Source organism: Leopardus geoffroyi, chromosome C1 (assembly GCF_018350155.1).
Source record: "Leopardus geoffroyi isolate Oge1 chromosome C1, O.geoffroyi_Oge1_pat1.0, whole genome shotgun sequence".
NCBI classification, from domain to species: Eukaryota; Metazoa; Chordata; class Mammalia; order Carnivora; family Felidae; genus Leopardus; species Leopardus geoffroyi.
In genome coordinates, this window is record NC_059328.1 from 83,243,118 (window position 1) to 83,269,530 (window position 26,413).

Genomic DNA, 26,413 nt, shown 5'->3' on the forward strand with positions numbered 1-26,413 from the left:
TCTCTGCACTGAGAGTGCAGAGCCTGCTTGGGATTCTCTCTCTCCCTCTCTCTCTGTCTCTCCCCTGCTCGTGCTCTCTCTCGCTCTCTCTCTCTCTCTTAAAATAAATAAACTTTATAAAAAATACAAAAAAATAAGCAGTGGATCCAAATAGACATTTTCCAAAAAAAATGCAGATGGCCAACAGGCATATAAAAAGATGTTCAATATCACTAGTCATCAATGAAAGGAAAATAAAACCACAATGAGATACCACCTTACACAAGTCAGAAAGGCCATTATCAAAAAGAAAAAAAAAATAACAAGTGTTGGCAAGGATGTGTGGAAAAGGTAATCCTTGTGCACTGTTAGTGAGAACATAAATTGGTGCAGCCATTATGAAAAATATTATAGAGGTTCATCAAAAAACTAAAGACAGAGCTACCATATGATCAAACAATTCTACTACTAGGTACTATTCAAAGAAAAATAAAATACTAACTCAAAAATATATGCACCTTATGTGCATTGCATTATTACTCATAACGGCCAAGATATGGAAACAACCTACATGTCCATCAACAAATCAGTGGATAAAGAAACTGTAATATGTATATACAATGAAATATTACTGGCATATAAAAGAATGAAATCTTGTCATTTGCTATAAGATGGATGGATATTGAGAGTATTATGCCAAGTTAAATAAGTCAGATGGAGAAAGACACACACCACATGATTTCACTAACACATGGAATCTAAAACAAAACAAAACAAACAGAACAAAACCTAGACTTACAGATACAGAAAAGAGATTGGTGGTTACCAGAGCAAACTGGTGCTGAGAGCAAGAAATAGGTGAAGGGGATCAAGAAGTACAAACTTCCAGTTATAAAATAAGTAAGTCATGGGAAGTGATGTATAGTATGGAGAATATAGTCAATAACATTGCATTAACTTTGTATGGTGACAGATGGTACTAGATTTACTGTAATTATCATTTCACAATGTATACAAATGTAGAATCACTATGTTGTACACTTGAAACTATTATAATAATGCATGTCAATTATACCTCAATGGAAAAAAACAAGTGAGAGTTCTCAGAGGAATGCTGTCTCTCTATCATCCAGGTCACCAACAAAGTAACCATATTATTTTAACACATTTTGTTTTGAAATGCAGTGTTAGTTCATATACATACTGTGTGACTTTTCACTTATGACATCCTTGCAAGCTTGCCCTGCTATAATGAAGAAACAATGAGTCCTCAAAGAAAGATGTAGATGAATTCAAGTTAATCTTCTCCATCAACTAAGGATTTTCTTCCGTTGTAAAGATCATACCACACAATGGTAAGATAAGCCTAATACAATTTTGAATTTGGTAAGAAAAGAAATTAAGTCCAATAATTTATTGCAACAACTCACAACAAACTGTTTCTATTTTCTCATTCCCAAGAGCCCTTGATTAGAACTGACTTGTCAGAAAGCAGAGAAGGAGTAACCTTGATTTATTACTAAAAGCAAAGTGAGACATAAGCTGGAAAGATATTATGTGAAGGGTCCAAAAAGGAGAGAATATGTTGTGTTGAAATTGACAAAACCAAAGAGGAAAGTCATTAACTAACAATCTAGTGTTGAAGGCATTTAATTTGGCCTTCTAGCTAATGGACCACAAGGATTATACAATCTTACTGTAACCTTGATGCAAGTTGGTCATTTAAATGATACATGGAAAATGATCTGGTAGTTGACTCCAAACGGAAGACACCAGAAAGCATAAGGTATCCCAGAGAATCAGTTGTTTTCAAAGGATTCATAAAAGGGAAAGCTAGGACTCAAACTTGTGTGATGGTGAAAAATACTTTCATTTTATTTCCTTATAAATTAGTATCCAAATAACACACCTGCTTCTACTCTAAAAGTCTATAAAATTTAATTTTAAAGAATATTATTCAGTGTCAGGGTTTTTGAAAATTCCCCAACCTCTATTACTAAAAAAAAATCACAAAATAATACTGACATATTATTTCAAGCTATAAGGATTCAAGAGAGTTTTCAGGAAAAAGAGTCAGGCAAAATAGCCTTTTTATAATGGGGTGTCCCTGCCACATTACAAGGTAAAGTTAATGAATAAATTTTACTTCCAGATCCTCTTATTTATATAACTTTCAGTCAGAGTATTTTAATAAACTTCTGGGATTATAATTAATTTGACATATGGTTTTACGAAGTTTAATTTATGTAGTCATTGTTGAATAACAATATTATTTATGGTATAAAACACACTTTAGCTGTGTATCACATTAAAAATGTTGCATTCTTATACACTAATAATGAAGCAACAGAAAGACAAATAAAGAAACTGATCCCCTTCACAATTGCACCAAAAAGCATAAAATACCTAGGAATAAACCTAACCAAAGATGTAACAGATCTGTAGGCTAAAAAGTACAGAAAGCTTATGATGAAAATTGAAGAAGATATAAAGAAATGGAAAAACATTCTGTGCTCATGGATTGGAAGAATAAATATTGTTAAAATGTCAATACTACCCAAAACTATCTACACATTCAATGCAATCTCAATCAAAATTGCACCAGCATTCTTCTCGAAGCTAGAACAAGCAATCCTAAAATTTGTATGGAACCAAAAAAGACCCCAAATAGCCAAAGTAATTTCGAAGAAGAAGACCAAAGCAGGAGGCATCACAATCTCAGACTGTAGCCTCTACTACAAAGCTGTAATCATCAAGACAGCATAGTATTGGCACAAAAACAGACACATAGATCAATGGAATAGAATAGAAACCCCAGAACTAGACCCACAAAAGTATGGCCAACTAATGTTTGACAAGGCAGGAAAGAATATCCAATGGATAAAAGACAGTCTCTTTAACAAATGGTGCTGGGAGAACTGGACAGCAACATGCAGAAGGATGACACTAGACCACTTTCTTACACCATTCACAAAAACAAACTCCAAATGGATAAAGGACCTGAATGTGAGAGAGGAAACCATCAAAACCCTAGAGGAGAAAGCAGGGAAAAATCTCTCTGACCTCAGCCGCAGCAATTTCTTACTTGACACATCCCCGAAGGCAAGGAAATTAAAAGCAAAAATGAACTATTGGGACCTCATGAAGATAAAAACCTTCTGCACTGCAAAGGAAACAATCAACAAAACTAAAAGGCAACTGATGGAATGGGAAAAGATATTTGCAAATGACATATCGGACAAAGGGCTAGTATCCAAAATCTATAAAGAACTCACCAAACTCCACACTGGAAAAACAAATAATCCAGTGAAGAAATGGGCAGAAAACATGAATAGATACTTCTCTAAAGAAGACATCTGGATGGCCAACAGGCACACGAAAAGATGCTCAACGTCACTCCTCATCAGGGAAATACAAATCAAAACCACACTCAGATATCACTTCACGCCAGTCAGAGTGGCCAAAATGAACAAATCAGAAGACTATGGATGCTGGAGAGGATGTGGAGAAACGGGAACCCTCTTGCACTGTTGCTGGGAATGCAAACTGGTGCAGCCGCTCTGGAAAACAGTGTGGAGGTTCCCAGAAAATTAGAAATAGATCTACCCTATGACCCAGCAATAGCGCTGGTAGGAATTTACCCAAGGGATACAGGAGTACTGATGCATAGGGGCACTTGTACCCCAATGTTTATAGCAGCACTCTCAACAATAGCCAAATTATGCAAAGAGCCTAAATGTCCATCAACAGATGAATGGATAAAGAAATTATGGTTTATATATACAATGGAGTACTACGTGGCAATGAGAAAGAACGAAATATGGCCTTTTGTAGTAATGTGGATGGAACTGGAGAGTGTTACGCTAAGTGAAATAAGCCATACAGAGAAAGACAGATACCATATGTTTTCACTCTTATGTGGATCCTGAGAAACTTAACAGAAGACCATGGGGGAGGGGAAGGAAAAAAAATGTTAGAGAGGGAGGCCAAGCTATAAGAGACTCTTGAAAACTGAGAACAAACTGAGGGTTGATGGGGGGTGGGAGGGAGGGGTGGGTGGGTGATGGGTATTGAGGAGGGCACCTGTTGGGATGAGCACTGGGTGTTGTATGGAAACCAATTTGACAATAAATTTCATATTAAAACAAATATTGGATATCAATAAAGCACCAAGGATTAAAGTTATTTTAAGATTTCTGTGTTTTAGGGGTGGGTGAAAAGAAAAACAATATGTACAGCATACATACCTCAGTGGCAAACTGCTGCAATCCACCAATATTAATTGGTCCCTCTTCAGTGGCATATAAATTGCATCCACCCACACAAAGATCAGAGGTTGGACATACCATTCCACAGGTCAGACCAAGTGGGTTGTCAGAAAAAATCATCTTAGCAGCTCCATAATAGTTCTACAAAAATAAAATAAAATAAAATTTAATTTAATTATTTAACAGTGCACATTAAACACCTTGGAAATATGACCTAATTTTTATTAGGTAATTGAAGTGAAGATTAAGACATATATAAGATACAGAGGTTCCAATACTCTATACCATGAAGAAATATCAGGTAATCACTGGTAGAGTACCTAACATATGGGAGCATTCAATATATGGTGTATTAATAAATGCAAAATTAATCAATTTTGAAAACTGAAAATTAAATTAAAAATGTTCTGTAGGGATACCTAAGGTGGTTCAGTCAGTTAAGCACTGGACTCTTGATTTTGGTTCAGGTCATGATCTCACAACTCGTGAGGTCGCACCCTGTAGGGCATGTGGGGAGCTCTAATATTTCAGAGTCTGCTTGCAATTCTCTTCCCATCTCTCTGCCACCCCCCATCTGTCTCTTCCCTCACTCCTCAAAATAAATAAATAACCATTTTTTAAAAATAAATAAATGTTCTGTAAATAGTTTTCTTTCACAAGGCACCTAGCCCTACTCTGACAAGAATTATTCTTTTCATGTTTAACAAAGGTAAGTTTGGTAGATTGTTTGAACAAACTTAAAGCCTAAATCTTAAAACTTCAAAAAACAAAGAAACAAAAAGGTTATCCTCAATTTAACTAAATTAAAAGCATCTAAGCCCTGTTTCACTCTTTCATCTGGCTTGTCCAGAGAGACTCTGTGTTATGACTCTCTATATTGATTATCATCCTTTGATTACATACTATTAACCAAAGATGTAGATAAAACTCATTATACAGGCACTCCTGGACCAGACCTTGACATGGCCATCTCTCATTACTCCCTTCCACACATTTGACTATTATAGAATAACTTAGAACCCTATTCATTTTATCAAGAGTTTTTAGAACCCAACTTTTCATAAATTGTACAATTATATCATTATTTACTAAGAATGAATAATTGAATATTTTGGAAGTATTTTTTTCTCTAATCAAAAGTAAGAATTGGACCTGACCAGTATTCCTCAAAATTGTCAAGTACGTCAAAAATAAGGATAATTTGGGGGCACCTGGGTGGCTCAGTTGGTTGAGCTTCTGACTTTGGCTCAGGTCATCATCTCAAGGTGAGTTTGAGCCCCACATCGGGCTCTGTGCTGACAGCTCAGAGCCTGGAGCCTGCTTCAGACTGTCTCCCTCTCTCTCTGTCCCTCCCCCCGTTCATGCTGTCTCTGTCTCTAAAATAAATAAACATTAAAAAATTTTTAAAAAATAAGGATAATTTTAAGAAAATATGAAACTCAAGATAACCCAAAGGAAACATGACAACTAATTGTCGTATGTATGTATTCTGGACAGGGCCCTGGATCCCTCCCAAAAAGGCACTAGGTAAAAACTAAGGAAATCCAAAAAAAGCATAGACTTTAGATAGCAATAACATATAAATAATGTTTCATTAATTGTAATAAATATGCTATCTTAATATCAGATATTAATAATCAAGAAAATAATAGGTAGGTTCATATGGGAATTCTCTGTACTATCTATCTTCACAACTTTTCTGTAAATATAAAACTTCTGTAAAAATATGGTTTAAAAGAAGATATGGTATAATGCATTTAACTACATGGAGCTAATGTGTTTATTTCTCCTTTTGCTTTATTTAAAATATTTTTGAAAGTCTTTGAAAACACACACATTGCTTCCATGTCCAACCTTTGTCATAAATATAAATTCCTAGAGGCTATAAAATACTGATGATAATAAACAACAAGAATAACCTTAACTATTTCTTGACTCCTCAGTACATTACCAGCAAGTTGCCAGACCTTTATTTAATCTTTATCATCAATCATCTTATATAAGGTGTCCAACACTCAATCAAAAATTTCTAAGCATGAGATGAGACAGGATTAAATACCTGATAATCAGTGTAAAAATAAATCAATCAAGCAGACCCACACATCTGATACAGAAACTGGAGTTTGAAGAAAAAGACTTTAAAATAATCTTGATGAAAATTCAGACAAAGAATAGACAAACAAAATAGAAGAAACAAGTAAAAATATAACCAGAATAACGCGATCTATTTAAAAAGAATCAAATTGACATTCCATAACTAAATAAACCATTTAAAAATAGGTCTTAATGCATGGTTTTAATAGTGTTCATGGCAGTTTAACAGTATTTGTCTTATTCAATGTGTCTCCTTAGCAACCAACAGCAATGTCTAACACATAAGAAGTGTTCTTCAATACACTTTTTCTGAATACATAATAAGAATGTGTAATAAAATTCAAATTATAAATAAGGAAACTGAGGTAGGAAGGGTAAATAATATGCCAAAGGATCATAGATCATATAAATTGACAGAGGCAGGATTCAAAGTCATATATATGGCCACATATTCCTAAGGACCAAGACATACTCTAATACTAAAGAATACTGGTGATTACCTAATAGATTATAAAATTTAGTTGCAGTATTATTTTTCAGATATAGTATGTATCTTTATGTAAAACACAAAAAGCTGTTTTCAGTATAAATTGAAGGGCATGTAGATAGCTCACTAATTATGCTTTATAATTTATTAGATGACTTTTAAAAATATTTCCCTTAGTTTTTATGTTTCCATCAATTCAATGAAAAGTTGTTATAAGGTGAGGGTCTTTTTGTCTTAACTCAAGAGATTAATCTGTTTCTTCCTCCAATTTGGTCATATTTAACACTGTCTTTGTGAAAGCCTTTGCTGGTGTCACTGATAGAGGCTAATAGTAAAACACTATCCCAACAAAGTATAATTTTCAAAAGTTAACACAGGATACCCTTACACATTCAGAAGGTACATGTCTCAAAAATTTTACTTCACTCAATAAATAAGGAATCATTAAGATGGTAAAGGTGATTCAAAGAGCATTTGAGGCTGACAGGGCTTAAATGCTAAACTCACAAAATATTGAAAAATTCATACCAATTCCTCACAAATGGTTCTGAAATATATACATGGAATATATCTCAGGAACGCAGGGTTGGTTTATCACCTCCCAAATCGATTAATATAATACACTGCATCAATAGAATAAAGGACAAAAATCACACAATCATCTCCAAAAATGCAGAAAAAGCATTTGACAAAATCCAATATTCCTCATGATAAAAACTCACAACAGACCTTAAAGAGAAAGCCACTAATTCACTTTAGAGGTGAATAAAGGATATCTATTTAAACACCATAGCTAACATCTCTCTTTATGCTGAAAACTGAAAGCTTTCTTCTTAGGATTAGGAACAATACAAGGATGTGCTTCTATCCAGCACAGTAACAGAGGTTTTATCAAATAATTTGGCAAGTAAAGGAAGTAAAAGCTATTCAGATGGGAAAGTAAGAAGTAAAACTATTTCTACTTGTAGATGAAGTGATCACGTAAATAGAAAATCCTAAATTCTACTAAAGAATTATTAGCAATGTGATGCTTAATTTTGTGTCAATCTGACTTTGTTATGGGATGCCCACATTAAACATTAATTTGGGGTGAAGGCATTCCATATGAGATTAGGATTTCCATATAAACACTGTGAAGGCATTTCCACATGAGATTAGGATTTGTATTGGTAAACTCTGTAAAGTAAACTGCTCTCCCTAATTGTCACTCCACTGAGTGGACATGAACAAACCCGTTGAAGACCTGAATAGCACAAAAAAGGTGAGAGCAAGAATATGTATATGTTCATTCTGTTTCCAAGGAGAACCCTGACCAATACAGCACTAATAGTGACTATAACCAGTTTATAGGATATAAGATCAATACACAATAATCAACTGTATTTCTACACACAACGTATAAAACAATAAAAATGAAATCAAGAAAATAATTCTATTTAATAAGAGAATCAAAATACAAATTAGACTTTATTTGCCAAAAATGTGTGAAACATATGTTCTGAAAATAGAACAATGATGAAGGAAACTAAAGAAAACCTAAATAAATTGAAAGACAGCCCATGACCCACGATTATGAGTTAGAAGACTTATTACTAGGATAACGATACTCTTCAAATTGACCTACAGCTTAGAGCAATCTTGTCAAAATCCTAGCAGATTTCTATGCAAAAATTGGCATATTGACCTCAAATTTGTATGAAAATCCAAGGGAACCAGAATAGGCAAAACAGCCCTGAAAAATAAGAACACACATAGCAGGATTGCATTTCCTGATTTTCAAAATTTATTATGAAGCTGTGGTAAAGAAGATATTGTGGCATTGGCATAATAATACACATACAAATCAATAGAACAGAATTGACAGTCTAGATAGAGCCTTAATATTTATGTACAGCTGATTTTTTTGACAAGGGTTCCAAGACAATTCCATAGAGAAAGAATATTCTCCTCAAAAAATGATGTGATAACTGAATATCAATATGCAAAAGGATGAAGTTGATCTCTAGTCCACCATACATAAAAATTAACTAACAATAGATTATAGATCTAGATGTTAGAGATGAATCTATAAAACTCTTAGAAGACAATATAGGAATAAATCTTTAAGACTTTGGATTAGGCCATTGTTTTTAGATATGACAACAAAAGCACAAGCAACAAAAGAAAAACAGATAAATTGAATTTCATCAGAATTTATAACTTCTATACTACCAAGAACACCATCAAGAAAGTTAAAAGGCAACCCACAGAAGAGGAAAAAATCATATATGATAAGAAATTTTCATCTAGAATATATAAAGAACATTTATAACTCACTATTAAAAAGGTATTCAATTAAAAAATGAACAAGGGTTTAAAAAAAGAACAATGGTTTAGTATAAACAATTCTCCAAAAATATACAAATGTCCAATAAGTACAAGTGTTGCTAAACATCACTGGCTTTAAGAGAAATGCTTGTCAAAATAATGAGATACCACTTAGTACCTACTTGGATGGCTACAGTCAAAAAGACATACAATAAAAAATGTTGACATGGATGTGGAGAAATTGCAACAATCATACAATGTTGTCAGGATTGAAAAATGGTGTCTCTGCTTTGAAAAATAGTTTGGCAGTTCCTCGCAAGATTAAAAATAGAGTTACCATATGATTCAGCAATTCCATTCTTTGGTGTACACTCAAGAAAATTTATAACATCTGTCCATATAAAATTTCATACATTAATGTTCAAAGTAGTGTTATTCCTAATACCTAAAATATAGAAACAACCTAAATGCCCATGACTGATGAAGGGCTAAAAAATGTGATATATCCATATAATCAGATATTATTTAGAAATAAAAAGAAATGAAGTAATGATATATTCCAAAATATAGCTGAACCTTGAAAACATTATGCTAAGTTAAAGATGCCATTCACAAAAGATCACAAATTATGTTTTCATTTATTGGAATTGTCCAGAATAGGCAAAACTAAAGAAACAGAAGGCAGACTGGTAGTTGCCTAGGGCTAGGGATCTGAGAAAAAATGTAAAATATCTACTGGGATATTTGGGATTATAAAAATATGCTCAATTTGACTGGGATTATAGTTACATTTCTGAACATATACTCACTATCATTGAATAATAGTACACTTTACATTGGCAAATTGTATGAGATATGAATTTATCTCAATAAAGTGTTACATTTTTAAAAGTACACTTACATGACTGGAAATTATATAGGGGATTTAATAAAGAAATAAATCTGATTTATAATTTTAAATTATAAGTAAATAATTTAAATTACAAATAAAAATCATAAATAAAATTTCTAGATTAGATAAAAAACCGGGCAGTATCCTGGAGAGCAATAAAACATAACTCTTGGAATTATCTTTTATACTGAACAGAAAAAAATTGCATTTCTACTCCACACAAATCTAAAAGTTAAGATGTTTGAACTTTTATTTAAACTTTATTTATTTTTTTAAGCAATCTCTACATCCAATGGAGGGTTCAAACTCATGACCCTGAGATCAAGAGTCACACACTGCTCTGACTGACCCAGCCAGGCACCCCTTAGATTTTTTATTATTCTAAATTTAATTCCAGTATAGTTAACAGTGTTATGTTAGTTTCAGGCATACAATTTAGTGATTCAACAATTTAAGATATTACTCAATGCTCATCAAGATAAGTGTACTCTTAATCACTTTCACCTATTTCACCAATGCTCCCCCCCACCTCCCCTCTGATAGACATCTGTTTATTCTCTATAGTTAGACTCTATTTTTTGTTTTTTTCTGTTTTTTTTCTTTGTTCACTTGTTTACTTTCTTAAATTACACATACAAGTGTAATCATATAGCATTTGTCTTTCTCTAACTGGCTTAATTCACTTAGCATTATACTCTCTAGATCCATCCATTGCAAATGGCAAGATTTCACTATTTTTTATGGTTGAATAATATTCCATTGTGTGTGTGTGTGTGTGTGTGTGTGTGTGTGTGTGTGTGTACATACCAAATGTTCATCTGTCGATGGACAATTGGGCTGTTTATAAAGCTGCAATAGGGGTGCCTGGGTGGCTCAGTTGGTTAAGCATCTGACTTTGGCTCAGGTCATGATCTCACGGTTCGTGGGTTCGAGCCCCGCGTCAGGCTCTGTGCTGACAGCTCAGAGCCTAGAGCCTGCTTGGGATTCTGTGTCTCCCTCTCTCTCTGCTCCTTTCCCACTCATGCTCTCTGTCTCAAAAATAAACATTAAAAAAATTTTTTAAAGCTGCAATAAATATAGGGGTACATATATCCCTTCGAATTAGTGTTTCAGTGTTCTTTGGATAAATACCCAGAAGTGTGATTACTGGATCAAATGATAGTTCTTTTTTTTTTTAACAGTGTAAGATGGTTCCCCTTTTCCCACATCCTTGCCAATACCTGTTGTTTCTTGTGTTGTTAATTTTAGCCATTCTGACAGGTGTGAGGGGGCATCTCACCATAGTTTTGATTTGTATTTTCCTGATGATGAGTGATGCTGAGAATCTTTTCATGTGTCTGTTAGCCATCTGTATGTCTTCTTTGGAAAAATATCTACTCATGTCTTCTGCCCATTTTTTTAATTTATTAATTTTTGGGGTGTTGAGTTTGATAAGCTCTTTAATGGCTGACTGTCTAAAAAATCCTATTGCATAATTAGAAGTGTCCTAGTAATATAAAAACACTATCATGAGAAAAAAATGTCAATTGTAGATTACTTTTAAGGATATTGGAGGGGAGGACACAGAAAGAACAGAACCTAATTAAATGACTAAGGATCCTCCACAACAATACTGATTATCTTATGATCCTCAAATTGAATTTTAAGACTGCATGTAAAACAATGATCCAAGAAGAAAAAAAGATATGTTTGAAAAAATACAACAAATAAAACACTTAAAATTACACTTATGGCTCATGATTTGCTATAGTTGTCAAAGCACGAGGCTTGATCTATCACAGCATATTACTGACAATAAAACTGTCTAGTATTTCTTCAACCATTTCATGATTCCAAGTACAGCTCTTATACCAAAATAAAACTGTAGGAGATTATGACATTTAAAAAATACTAAGAATCATTGAATATTTCTTAAATAATAGGCACAATGGGATTTGAAAAAAGAAAAGGGAAACAAAGAAAAGGGAAGCATACACTCCGTGACATCGAGATGTTTTGGTAGCAGAGTGAAAAGTCACTTCAGGATGAGGTTTAGAATCTGCTTTAAGTGGGTGGCAATCAAAGTGATTCTGAAGTGACAGAACTAAGAGATGAGAGGGAGTGGCATACAAGTTATGCTGGACTGACATGAGTGAATAATTTTAAAAGTTCAGAATATGTCTTGGCATAATGACTTGGACAATTGGCTAGAGTTGTTCATTGACTCATGTGAAATGATTAGAAGATATATTTTGGATGTATTTGGACCAAATTGTGGAAAATTTTGATGTCCAATCTAAGGGTTTAGTATTTCATTGAGGCTTTTTAATAGAAGGGTGCTGGCATTAAAAGAATAATTGGGAAGATATTGTATAGATGCTGTGAAAACTCTCAGAAAGGCAGTGGAAAAATAGAGAAAGTGAAGAAGAAAACATAATACCTAAACAAACAAAAAAACAAACAAAAAAACCCAAATGCACTGGCATGTATCACCGAATACACAAACATGGTTTGAAAACAGGCTGAGCTAACATCAAGCAATGATTCAGAAGTCACCTTTGCACTCTACCTCTTACAAATAACTTTGAAGAAATGGTAGAGAACTCTGCAGTGTAGGAAGCTGGGTACTCTGAGTCAAAGACATTCAGAAACCTGTTAGAAAGGGAACACCTCCTCAATTCTTCCCATCAAGAACACAAGATCAATAACAATTTTTTTCTCTCATAGTAAGTGGGAAGATTTCTTCAGTTCTCTTTCTAAACAAGAGGTTTGACTCCTATTCTGTGAGCTCTTAAACCTTTCTAAAAGCAAAGGCTGTAAGATTTAAATTTAGAAGGGTACTTTAAAGATACCCCAGCAGTCTCCTTCTAGAAAATACACAATCACTTCAACTGTTTTCTTCATGTTGTTCGATCATTCACAAGCATTTTAGTCTTCAATTGTGTGAAGAAAAATGTACGGGGTTATGTTAGGAGGTATAAAAACTAAATATCTGATCTTTTGTGCACAGATTTGTTTTATGTATAAAGCATGAGGACTTTTACTCCTTGTTTAAGCAAAAGTCTAAAACACAAATGATGTTTGACATGTTTGTTGCTTTTATATCAACACAAAAGTATAGGCATTGAATGTTCTCTAGTCCATTAACTTACACATATTTTGCAGGTGTTGAATTTTCTATTACTCATTGGAGTTTTTAAAGCTTGTTCAAAGATACAACATGTGCCATTTTCATGTGAGTTAATTTTAAGACAAGTTAAGTTTTATTCTTTGCTTTTTATTTTAAAGTTATAGCTTGAAATTGCATTAGCATCATCTTTCTACAATTTAATGGTTTAAAGTCATTATCAAGAAACATGAGAAACTCACAAGCCAGCTATCGTCTCATATGTTATAACAAATTTAACCAATAGTCCTATCATATTTGGGCCTTTATATCATCACAACATTATCAAAACAGCTGGTGGATTTATTTTAAAGTGTTCTTGCTTTTTCCAATGAGAATTTTCACAGATGGAAGCACCCTTCCAAGATAAACTCCAATCTGTTGTATTTAAAAACTACTTGGGGAACTTCAATAAGTTTGCATGTGTGAGAAGGGTGAATTAACATTACTTATACTTCTAGATTGAGCTGTCTAATAGCAAGTGTGCTAATGTACATTAATTTAATACAAAATGTCCCTAATAGCACATACAGAAAGTACAGGCACAGGGAACACTGTCAAGTTGTCACCATCTCTCAGTAAACAACCCATGGGTATTCACACATTTGGCAAAGGAGAGTGGGAACCTGTCATTAGCAGAACACACAAAAACTCCTGCCCTCACAGTATTCACCCTCTTCTGGAGACAAATAGGTTTGTGGACAGAATAGGTTTGGTGGTTTTACTCTGAAAACCCTCTCTTCATATCTCAGGCATACTAAATTTTAGGAAAGTTTTTCACAATATGATTAGAGTTTAGAAATATGAATTAACTTTAGTCCTATGCAAACTGAATGTGTAAGGAAAGAATTAGTCTTGTAGAAAAGAAAATCTTTTATCTGACCTTGAGATGCTAAACTAGGAAATACATGTGAATGTGCACACAGGTGCACATGCAGGCTTTGAAGCCATGCACTTCTGGATTTAAATCCTGCTTATATCCTACTGGGGTGGGTGGGGGGGAATGTAGTATCTCTTAACCTCAGTTTCATCACTTGAAAAATGCAGATCAAAATTCCTTCTTAATTAATCACGTATACACTTTTTTTTTTAATTCGACACATCACATGCCTAGTGCATTATGTAACATAGATCTAGCAAAAAGGTTTCCTTAAAAAGTTAATCCTAAGGGTTTAAGGTTTTAAAGTTTATTTTTAAAAAAAATTTTTTTTTCAACGTTTATTTATTTTGGGGACAGAGAGAGACAGAGCATGAACGTGGGAGGGGCAGAGAGAGAGAGGGAGACACAGAATCGGAAACAGGCTCCAGGCTCTGAGCCATCAGCCCAGAGCCTGACGCGGGGCTCGAACTCAAGGCCGCGAGATCGTGACCTGGCTGAAGTCGGACGCTTAACCGACTGCGCCACCCAGGTGCCCCAAGATTTTAAAGTTTATTAAAGAAAATTCATGTTAGGAAGTAGAAGAAAGACAACAGGAAAGAAGTAAAAACTATACAAAGAAAAACTATAATCAACATATTAAGCCATTAAAAGAAATGGTATGGACACATGTAGACGGAGAATTCTTTATATATATACCTTATAGAAATTGTAAAAATATCACCTCTACTTCTCTCTTCTGGATCGTATCCACTCTTAACTGTTCAACTGACTTGAAAAGCTATTAACTTTCCCCATGAGTTAGTTAGGAAAACTGAGTGTATATGTGTACAAGTATTCCATTTATGAATCATCAAGTGTTTATTGAACATCTACTACGTGATACTATTGGTAATCACTAGATATTCATAAAGAATCAGTATTTGTGCCTCTAGACTGTTCCCATTAAATTAAATAAATTTTTTCATCTATACCAAAAATCTACCCTTTTCATACTTTCTATCATGGCTCAAATGATAATTCCTTTAAAAAGCTTTATTAATATTTCAGCCATTTTCCGAATAGAAGCATAAGACCAGAATGTTCTTTGAACTACACCCTTTTGATCATTGTATTTGCTAATACACATTTACAGTAGTTGCATATTTTTTGACATGTATCTTTTATTATATTTTTAAAATTTTCTTGAGGTCAAAGATGATCTCTAATCTATATTCCATGCCTATAAGCAGGTAGTGGAATATAAGACTAGAAACTCAATTGATTACTGTTTATATTTTAATATAAGAAATAAACATTTCTATAAAATTAAAAAAATAAAGTACTTCACTTGGAGTTAGCAATTTAAACTACATAATGTGAATATCTGCTATAGAAATTTAAAAGCCCACTTTATCCATAGAAAATAATAAAATGTGCAATAGATTTTGTAAAAATTTACAGAGGTATTTTTTTCTTTCCAATAGGTTATTAATAAATATTAAAATAATAGAATGCAAGATTATTTTATTTAGTTGAATGCTATAGTTTGTGTATAATAATAGATCATAATTCAGGTATAATTTCTTCAAGAAGATAGGATACTTTCTATATCTAAACTTAAATTCAAATATAGAAATATTTGTTAAGCGTTAATGACCATTAAAACTTAAAAAAAAGGCAAGTAGAAATGTACACATATCATTTATATAGATCATTTAACTTGCAAGCAAATGAAAATGTTTTAATATGAGAAATTACTGAAGGTGAAATAAAATTAATATTGATAGAACATCGAATACGTATATAGTACTCCCCTATAATCTGTGGAGGATACATTCTAAGACCTGCAGTGGATGCCTGAAATCATGGATAGTACTGAACCCTATATATGATTTGTTTTTTCCCATACATACATACTTATAATAAAGTTTAATTTATAAATTAGGCACAGTAAGAGATTAATAATAATAAAATAGAACAATTATAGCAATATACTGCAAAAAAGTTATGTTAATGTGATCTCTCTCTCAAAATATTTTATTGTATTATACTCACCCTTCTCTTCTGATAACGTGAGATGATAAAGTGTCTGTATGTTGAGATGAAGTGAGTAACACAGGCATTGTGATGTAGCATTAGGCTACTATCGACCCTCTGATGATTTATCAAGAGGAACATATGCTTCCCAACACTGGTTGACCATGGATAACTAAAACCATGGAAAGGGAAGCTGATGACAAGGGGTGGGGGACACTATATAATATAAAATATTTTTCTCTAATTTTATATTCTAACACCTCACTGAGATGAATTTTCCTTAAAACCCAACTAGACTGTATATATTTTCAAAGATAACCAGAATTATGGCTTAAATATGATTCTTTTTACTTGGACAATTAAAAATATACACACATTATATTCTAAAAGGGCACTGGATGTCTAGGAGTTTGAAGTAGAAATTTAAGTATCTGGTTGTATTATCTCACTTCATAGATCTTCCTCTTCTGAAAGATGTTATACTATCAACAAAGTTACAACATACATGTTACTGGCTACTCAGAAAATATAATTGAGAATTACTCCATCTCAATTTAAAATATAAGTGACTACTACTTGGCAACAGAGAGAAAAACTGTGGACGTTTTTGTTGTTCTTTTTTGTTTGTTTGTTTAAAAAAATAATTATTTTGGGGCACCTGGGTGGCTCAGTCGGTTGAGCGTCCAACTTCAGCTGAGGTCATGATCTCATGGTTCATGAGTTCGAGCCCCACATCGGGCTCTGTGCTGACAGCTCAGAGCCTGGAGCCTGCTTTGGATTCTGTGTCTCCCTCTATCTCTCTGCCCCTCCCCCGTTCATTCTCTGTCTCTGTCTCTCTCTCAAAAATAAATAAAAATTCAAAAAAATTTAAAAATAGTTATTTTAAAAAACAAAAAAGATTCAAGTCAATCAAACTGCTTGCAAAGTTTAAATAAATTTACAAGCATACCTTGTAGACATTGCAGTTTCTGTTCCAACCTACCGCAATAAAGCGAATACCTCACAATAAAGTGAATCAAATGAATTTTCTGGTTTCCCAGTGCATATAAAGATAATGCCTACAGTATATACTGTAGTCTATTAAATATGCAATAGTATTATGTCTAAAACAACAATGCACATACCTTAATGTAAAAAAAAAAAAAACTTCATTGGTAATAAATGTTAAACATTACTCCAGTAATAACTGATCACAGATCACCATAACAAATATAATAATTTAAAGGTTTGAACTATTGTAAGAATTACAAAATATGACAGAGACACAAAGTGAGCAAATGCTGTTGGAAAATGGTGCCAAGAGACTTGTTCAGTGCAGCGTTCTCACAAAATTTCAATTTGTAAAAAAGCACATTATCTGCGAAGCACAATAAAGTCAAGTGCCATAAAAGAAAGTGTGACTGTATATTCTGAATAACAATAATATGCAATAGGAAAATTATAAATTGAAGGTGGGAGAGCACAAATTATCTCACCCTAAATAATCTTATCCAAAATAAGATTTAAAACAAATTCAGTGACTGTTGTAGAACATTATATGTATAATTACTAATAAAGTCAAAATTTCATTATTCACGATATTAGAAATAGACTATAACACTCCTATCTTCATCTTTTCAAGCAAAATAAAGTCAGATTATTTTGTGAGAGTTTGCACTTCATTGACAAGAATATGAGATCCCTTAATTGACAGGGTATTGCAGTGTCTACCATACTGTATTATTATATTGTGGCTCATAAAACCTGCTGCCAGTCACTATTTGTACAGTGGGTACAAATAAATTTACCAGAAAAGTCTCTACTCCATTAATTTAAACCCACTACGACTTTCAAAGTTAAAACTAGTTTTGATTATATTAATTTACTTATATTTTTCAATTTACCAGTTTTCTGAAAACTAAAACCAAATTTCTTTAAGATGAAGTCTACAGTGTTATACATTTTACCCACCATTCAAGATGTTAATAGCACCTACTAAACTGTCATGATAGAAATATGTTGCTTATATGTATATATAAATATAATATCTTCTATATTTTATACCCTATATTTTACATTTATATTTTATAGAGTTTATTTTTAATTTTTATTTTATTTACTTTTTGTTTCAATTTTTTATTTAAATTCTAGTTAACATATAGTGTAATATTAGTTTCAGGAGTAGAATTTAGTGATTCATCACTTTCATATAATATCTAGTATTTATCACAACAAGTGCCCTCCTTAATGCCCATCTCACCCATTTAGCCCATCCCCCCGCCCACCTCTCCTCCAGCAACCCACAGTTTGTTGTCCACAATTAAGAGTCCGTCTTATGGTTTGCCTCTTTTCTTTCCCCTATGTTCATCTGTTTCATTTCTTAAGTTCCACATATGAGTGAAATGATATGGTATTTGTTTTTCTCTGATTTATTTCGCTTAGCATAATATACTCTAGCTCCATCCCCATTGTTGCAAATGGCAAAATGTCACTCTTTTTTACAGCTGAATAATATTCCCCTGTATATATACACCACGCCTTCTTTCTCCATTCATCAATCAATGGACATTTGGGCTCTTTCCATAAGAATCTGAATGCATCACTTTGCATTCTCACCAACAGTGTAAGAGGGTTCTCCTTTCTCTGCATCCTCACCAACTTCTGTTGTATCCTGTGTTGTTAATTTTACCCATTCTGACAGGTGTGAGGTATATCTCATTGTAGGTTTTGATTTGTATTTCCCTAATGATGACTGATACTAAACACCTTTCCATGTGTCTGTGAGCCATCTGTACGTCTTCTTTGGAAAAATGTCTATTCATGTTTTCTGCCCATTTTGTAACTGGATTATTGGTTTTTTGGATATTGAGTTGGTAAGTTCTTTACAGATTCTGTATACTATCTATCAGATATGTCATTTGCAAATATATTTTATATTTTAATAATGACTAATAACAAACACACTTTATTTATATAGTGTAGTGTGATGCAGACCTAAAACACACTGGTGAAAAAATAAGGAAAATTCAGTTATTCTATCAAGTAGTCATGGGATCTGGGATAAGTCACTTAGCCTTGCTTCGTTTCAGATTTCTTTTCTATACAATGAGATAGCAAGACAGATTAAAATTCCATTTGTCTAGATTCTGTTACATTGATATTGACCTATTACTATTAAAATTATTCTAACTAGTATCTTATGTGTTCACACAGATTTTCCATAGTCCTAATTATACTATAGAAAAAAGTTGTGATGCCAGTTTAATTTACATATACATACATAAGACTAGATATCACTGTTCTATTTTTAAAATAATTCAAGTTTTTAAAAATATTTACTGAGGCTTATGTTTAAATGTGTCCCATACATAACATACAACCGCAAACAATGTGGTATTACTTGTTTCATATAAAATTGGCTTAAGTTGTATAATGGAAATCTTTTCTCATTTAGTTATAGTGACATAACTTTTACATTTTATATCACATTTTGTAACAGATTGACTTGACTAACAGTGCTTTGAGTTACAGAAGGTTTTTCAGAAATAAATGTTCATCTTTTGAAATAAATATGAAGAAAAGGAGTTACTATTACACACTGTATTAGCTGTGATTAAAAGTAAAACTGTAACCTTTTAAAGGTCCAAAGACAGATATCACAAAACAGAAACAAGATAGATTTTGCATAAGCATTAATGATTCAATAGACAATGTAATATCCATTTATCTTTTTCAGTACAAGAAAGAAGATGGGACATTTTGAAAATAATATTCCAGTCTTTTAACACAAGTAAATTCAGTGTCCTATCATTTGCCGGATTCAATATTGGGAAGTTATATATTAAAATTAAAGACTGAATTCTGGAATACACAGTTAATGTTATATCAACGGATAAATGAATGAGGCAAAATGGGCATACATTTGCATTAATAATTTTAAATTAATGTTTTATTATACTCTGAACACAATGTTCAATAATTATTTTTAGAGCCTTTTTATTTTATAAAATTAGTTTTATATGCAGAAAAGAGTTAGGATATTCTGAAAATAAAAGTAATATCATGAAAATGGCTTTAGTTAATGATAAGGTGTATAACTCATTATAGTAAATAAAATACCTTGGTCCTGTCAAAGATAGATTGCTAAGACAAATAGAAGGTTTGAAAACATACCTAAATAAATATGGAATTAAATATATGATAAATGTGGCATTTTAGGACATTGGGAGAATATATTATTCAAGAAATTTGGAATTATTACTTATTTAGAGGGAAAAAAAGTTTGGATCTTTTTCTGTTTACACTAAAATAAAAACTTAGAATAGGGCTTGTCACATTTTACTCTGTATCCTCTCAGCTTTATTATATTTTATTTTACTAGTGAATTTTATTATTTTTTTAAGAGAGAGGGAGAGAGGGAGGGAGTGGAGGAGGGACACCAGGAGAGGGAGAGAATCTTAGGCAGGCTCCATGCTCAGCACTTGACATAGGGCTTGACCTCTTAACCATGAGATCATGGCCTCAGCCAAAATCAAGAGTCAGACACTTAACTGAGCCACCGAGGTGCCCCTACTTTATTATTTTTATTTAAAAATATACATATTCATTGTAAAATAACATGGAGGTTTGTAAAAAAAAAAAGTTAATAACTTCTCTTCACCTCTCCTTCAACCTCAATCAACTCAGGAAACTAGTTTAAATTATATCTGTCTATGCCATGTTTTGTTTATAACTGGGTTTTATTTCTAAACACAATATTATGTTACCCATATTAATATGAAACTTACTTTTTTTCACTTAATAGAGATACCTTCTATGTCAATAAATATAATAACATTTTAAGAATAGCCTCATAACATTCCATAATATGAATATAAAATATAGTAAATAATATATAATATGTAATAAATAATATAGAGTTAGCAATTTTTATAATGATGGGCACTATATCATCTGAAGTTTTTGCTACTTCAAATGATGCTACAATTTCTATAAAATAGAGTGTACATATGCCATTATATGGTGGTACCTTCATTTCTCTAGGAAGAGCACATAATACAGCATTGTTAGCATAATGGTATATATATTTATAATTTGGGGCGCCTGGGTGGCTCAGTCGGTTAAGCGTCCGACTTCAGCTCAGGTCACGATCTCGCGGTCAGCGAGTTCGAGCCCCGCGTCGGGCTCTGGGCTGATGGCTCAGAGCCTGGAGCCTGCTTTGGATTCTGTGTCTCCCTCTCTCTCTGCCCCTCCCCCGTTCATGCTGTTTCTCTCTCTGTCTCAAAAATAAATAAACTTAAAAAAAAAATTAAAAAAAAAAACATTTCTACTGCATGAGGTTTCTTGTTTCCTTTCAGCTAAATAGCAAAGGAGGTTATTAAACTTTTTTTTTTTTTTTAATTTTAGAGCGAGACATAGAGTGTATACATGTGAGCAGGGCAGAGAGACAAAAGGAGAGACAGAATCCCAAGCAGGCTCCATGCTCAGCACAGATCCCAAAGCAGGGCTCTATCTCATGACCCAGGGATCATGACCTGAGCTGAAATTAAGAGTTGGTCACTTGGAGCTCCTGGGTAGCTCAGTTGGTTAAGTATCTGACTTCAGCTCAGGTCATGATCTCACAGTTCATGGGTTCGAGCCCTGTGTCAGGCTCTGGGCTGACAGCCCAGAGCCTGGAGTCTGCTTCAGATTCTGTGTCTCCCTCTCTCTCTGCCCCTCCTCTACTCGCACTCTGTCTCTGTCTCTCAAAAGTGAATAAACAATAGGAAAAAAAAAAGTCACTCAAGTGACTGAGCCACCCAGGTGCCCAGAGGTTATTACACTTTTTAACTTCAATAATCTGATGAGAGAAAGTGGTGTCTCATCCTTTGATTTATATATTTCTGGCTAATATAGAAGTAAGACATCTCTAATATGGCTATTAATCATTTGCACTACCTCTTTGTAATGTTTACGACCTTCTGCCCATGTGTATACTGGGTTAGGCTATTATTCTCATTTAAATACCAAGGAAATTTTTGATAACAGAGAAGTTAATACATGGTACAAAAAAAGAAAACTCACTTGGTCTCAAGTTTGATTAATTTTTCTTTTAAAATGTGCATAGTAAAATTTGTTCTCACATAATTTATGACTTCCAAATTATTTTTAAAACATTTTAATATTTAAAAGTTAGTCCATTTAAAGTTTATGTTACATGGATTAATGAAGGGTTTTAAAAGTAAATTCAAAATTGTGCTGAACTATTTTTCAAAGAACCCATCATTTTCCACTGAATTGAAGTACATTCTTCATTACACATTATCTTCTCATATTTACTTGGTTCTCTTAACAGACTTTCATCTGCCTCAGAAATGTATTCCTGTACCAACACTGCATGGTGATTTTAGAAGATGTATAGTTAGTTTCAAGATCTGATGTGGCAAATCTTTTTGTCTTTTTTTTCCAAAGGTTTCTTTCTTCCTATAGCTTCCCAATTACTATTTAAGTATTTGTTAATAAAAATCTGTGTTTCAATAGCTCTAGACTACCCATTAGGTCTTAAATTATTGTACTTTTCCACCTGTATTGAGAAATAGTTATTTGTTATAAGATTAGATTTAAAAAGTTAGAATTATAGGTAAAATATTTTTAAAAAGTGACCATGAATGTACTCATGATCTGTCATGTCCAAGGACTGAAAATGACAAGTCAATAAGACAGAAAAATAAGTGGAATCATCTTAAAGGCATTTGCTAAACCAGGTGAACACTGGATCCCATTTCCAGGTCCTCTGAGAACATAGCAAATATAAATCCCTGGTAAAGAAAATGTATTCATTGCGATCCTCACAGAACTTCCACAGATAAAGCTTCAAAGAAAATCAGCAAAGTAAAAAAAAATAAATAAACATATGAAGAAACAAAGCATGATGAGTGGAACCAGCAGAACTACAAACAGTATAATCAGACTGATAGAAACTTTAGTGGAACTCCCAGAGTATGAAAAATGAGTATTTTTATATATTAAAAGAAATGACAGGCTTAGAAAATGATTTAAAAGATAGCAGAGTTTTTAAAAATGCAAAATAAAGAGGATAAGTTAACCGTCATGGAGAACAGAGTAAGAAGGTTTAACATGTATCTAATAAGAGTTCCATAAGGAAATGATGGTCAAAGAGAAAATCCCCCAAATGAGGAAAGTCATCAATGCATAGATTCAAGAACACCAGGGCAAACCAGGCAGGATAAATAAAAAGAAATCCAACTTAGATAAATCACTGTTTAGTTGAACAATGAAAATAAAAAGATCTTTAAAGCACCAAATGAGCAATAATTAAGGTTCAAAGACAGATATTACAAAAGACATGTAATATCAAATGAGAAATAATTAAGTTTCTATTAATTTTTCAATAGCATCAGTGCAAGCAAAAGTAAACTACTTTCCAATGGAAATTCCAATATGGAAAATAAAAAGATTAGAAAAAGAAAAAAATGAAGAAAATTAGGAAAAATGTGAATAAAGCTAATCAAACATTGACTAATAAAGCATTAACAATACTATGTCTTGGAGTTGTAAAAGGATAAAATTGATATACAGAAAACATTGTTTTATGACTTAGGGACAAGCTTATTTGAAGTATAGTACTTTGTGCTGGAAGACCCACTCAGATGAGTACCCTAAATGATACAGACCCATGCCATAAAGTAGTCGTAAAAATTTGAATATATTCAGTCCTAGAAAAATACATTTTTCACATTATTCAAATATTGGCATCTTAACTGTAAAGGAAATAGACACATGAATTCAGAACTATTTATTTCAACCAAATGGCATATCCAACTCTGCAGGATAATGGCTTGCTTACTCTCTAGAGCATAACAGAGTTTTTAAAAACTGTGTTCTCTTGAGTGTCATTTTATGGCAGCAGGCAGGTAAGTTTCTGACAGTCCTCTTAGAATGAACAGAGGTGCTCACAGTTATCATCTAGCAAAACAAGTGAGGGAACTAACCTTGGGTACTGAAGGAAACCTTATCTCTACCTTTTTATTTTACACATCTAAAATATTCATATTTTCAAACACTATTGCATATTAAGTTATGGACTTCCTAATATTTTTTCATCCCCTTATTTCTCTGTCAGAATAGTGGGAGAAAGCCTAATGGTCTTACATAATAAGTTATGTGTTTGGACATTAGTTTCTAGGACCTAGGAAGCCACTACTGTTTTTTTTTGAACAAGAGAGTAATATAATTAGAGCTATGCTTTTAGAAGATTATTCTGGAAGTGATCAACATTTTACTTGATAAAGGTATTAAACCACTTAGCCACTGCAATTGAAAAGCAAACTCAAAAGGAGGATGAAGTAAATCTACTGACTGCACTTCTGTTTTGTAACACTTGCATCAGGTACATGCATGTGTGTGTATATGTGAGTATACACACACACACATACACGCACATATATCAGTATTTTAAATTAAAATATTGTCAATAGCATTTATCAAATGAATTCTGCTGGTTAAATTTTGTTGCTCCTCTGACTTCTAGTTACTTTCAGTAGAGTTCTATGATAAAGAAGAGACTTTTATTTTACATTGATTCATTTAGTCAGCTTTTCTGTAATATGTGTTATTAAATTTTTTTATCTAGGTATAAAAGCCACACAAATCTGGGCACACAGTCTCCATAAAATATGCAAAGAGGTGGAAAAATCAATGCTTTACAATTGTATTGAAAATTTTGAAAAGAGAAAGTACCTCTATTGTTTAAAATAAAGCATTATGAAACAAAAGAACATTTTTAAAAACAGTCATTCTTTTTCATTACATTTATAGATTGGCCTCATGCATTCTGATATAAAGTGCTGTTTGTTTGTTTTTTTTCCAAAGGGAAGCTATCAAGAAATATAACCCAGTATTCACAGTTTGATGACTCTGAAACTTGTACTTCCGATTGAGAGATACAATTGAGAACAACAGCCTGCATGAATGAAACAGAGAAAAACTGACTGAGGAGGTACAATGGAATTGACTGTACCTTTGAAACTAGAGCTGTAATCCAGTTTGTAAGAAAATAAAGAATGGAAGTATTGGCCTAAACTCCACTGAATCACAGAAACCTAACACAATACAATACAAGTGACATCCTTTTCTCAAAGAGGCACAAGGCTCATTGAGTCTGGCGATTCAATTACCCTCTCAACCTGGAAAGAACCCCCCTCCTGAGTTGAGGTCCACTGGCAGAGCAGTGTGGGACAGCCTACATTGTACACAGCTGGTAAATACCTAAAAAGCTGAAGGCTTTAAAGAACAAGAATATCTGACCTTTTATGATTACTACAGTGATTCTTCAACAAAACACTACTTAATGATAGAATTCCCTAAATGTCTATAGAAAAATCACATTTTCAATTAAAAGTCTCCAAATATTTTCTCTTCATATAAAATCTGTTTAAATAAATAGCTAAGTATAACACTTCATTAGGCAATAAAGAAAACAAATTGATGAAACAGAAAGTTTTTCTAAAATAGGCTTCTGATCTTACTTAGACATGTTACAAACTTCTCAAAGAATACCATTATTCCATTTGTCTTTGTTTTTCCTATAAAATTGCATAAACCTTGAATGAATGGAGTATATGCTAATGAGAATCACAATATCAATAATGAATTTTGGAATATCTAGGGAACATCCAGCCAGCATGGATCATAATTGTAATATTGTCTCATGCTTAAAGTCAAGGCTGGTACCTTGGAAATAATTTTAGCCAAAACACATTAGACTTCAAACTCTGGACATTTTGTTTCACTCCTTTTCTGTGAAGTCATTATTAAACAAAGAAGGTTTCACATATAAGTTTCACATAAATTATTTATTTTCACATATAAGACAAAGGTCTTGTGATGATAGATGTGTGGCATACCATGAATTAATAAATGAGATCACTTCCTAGAATTCTTCTTCCTAATTACAAAACAAATATAAAGCATTGATAATTTCCTCTATGTCTAGGATTAAGTCTCAAATATTGAGCATAGAATTAATATATTTTCACAAGTGAATCCCAATCTAATTGCCTTGTCTCTTTCCCATCACTCTTTTTTATGTAATCTAGGCCCTTTTATAGCCACAATGAATTTATTACATCTGCCTAAACTTACCACATATATACATTCCTGCTTTTGTGCATGCTGAATACACTTTCTAGATTGCATAGGTTGCAGCGCTAACCACATTCAATTATAGTTAGAGTGTTTTTTTTTAATTTTTTATGTACCTGCTTTTGCTTATAAATTATGAACTTCTAAAAGGCTGGGCCATAGCAGGGACGCAATCCCTGTCACTGTGTTCGGTACATAGCAGCTACTCAATAAATATAACAGC

General features: G+C 32.9%; 1 protein-coding gene across 1 annotated transcript in view; it reads right to left on the minus strand.

Moving 5' to 3' along the window:
- DPYD (dihydropyrimidine dehydrogenase) overlaps nucleotides 1-26,413 on the minus strand; it is an 852,446-nt gene that overhangs the window by 622,726 nt on the left and 203,307 nt on the right. The window contains exon 5 of the mRNA XM_045478381.1: nucleotides 4,227-4,388. Coding sequence (XP_045334337.1) covers nucleotides 4,227-4,388 — 162 coding nt within the window. The remainder of the gene's footprint in view (nucleotides 1-4,226; nucleotides 4,389-26,413) is intronic.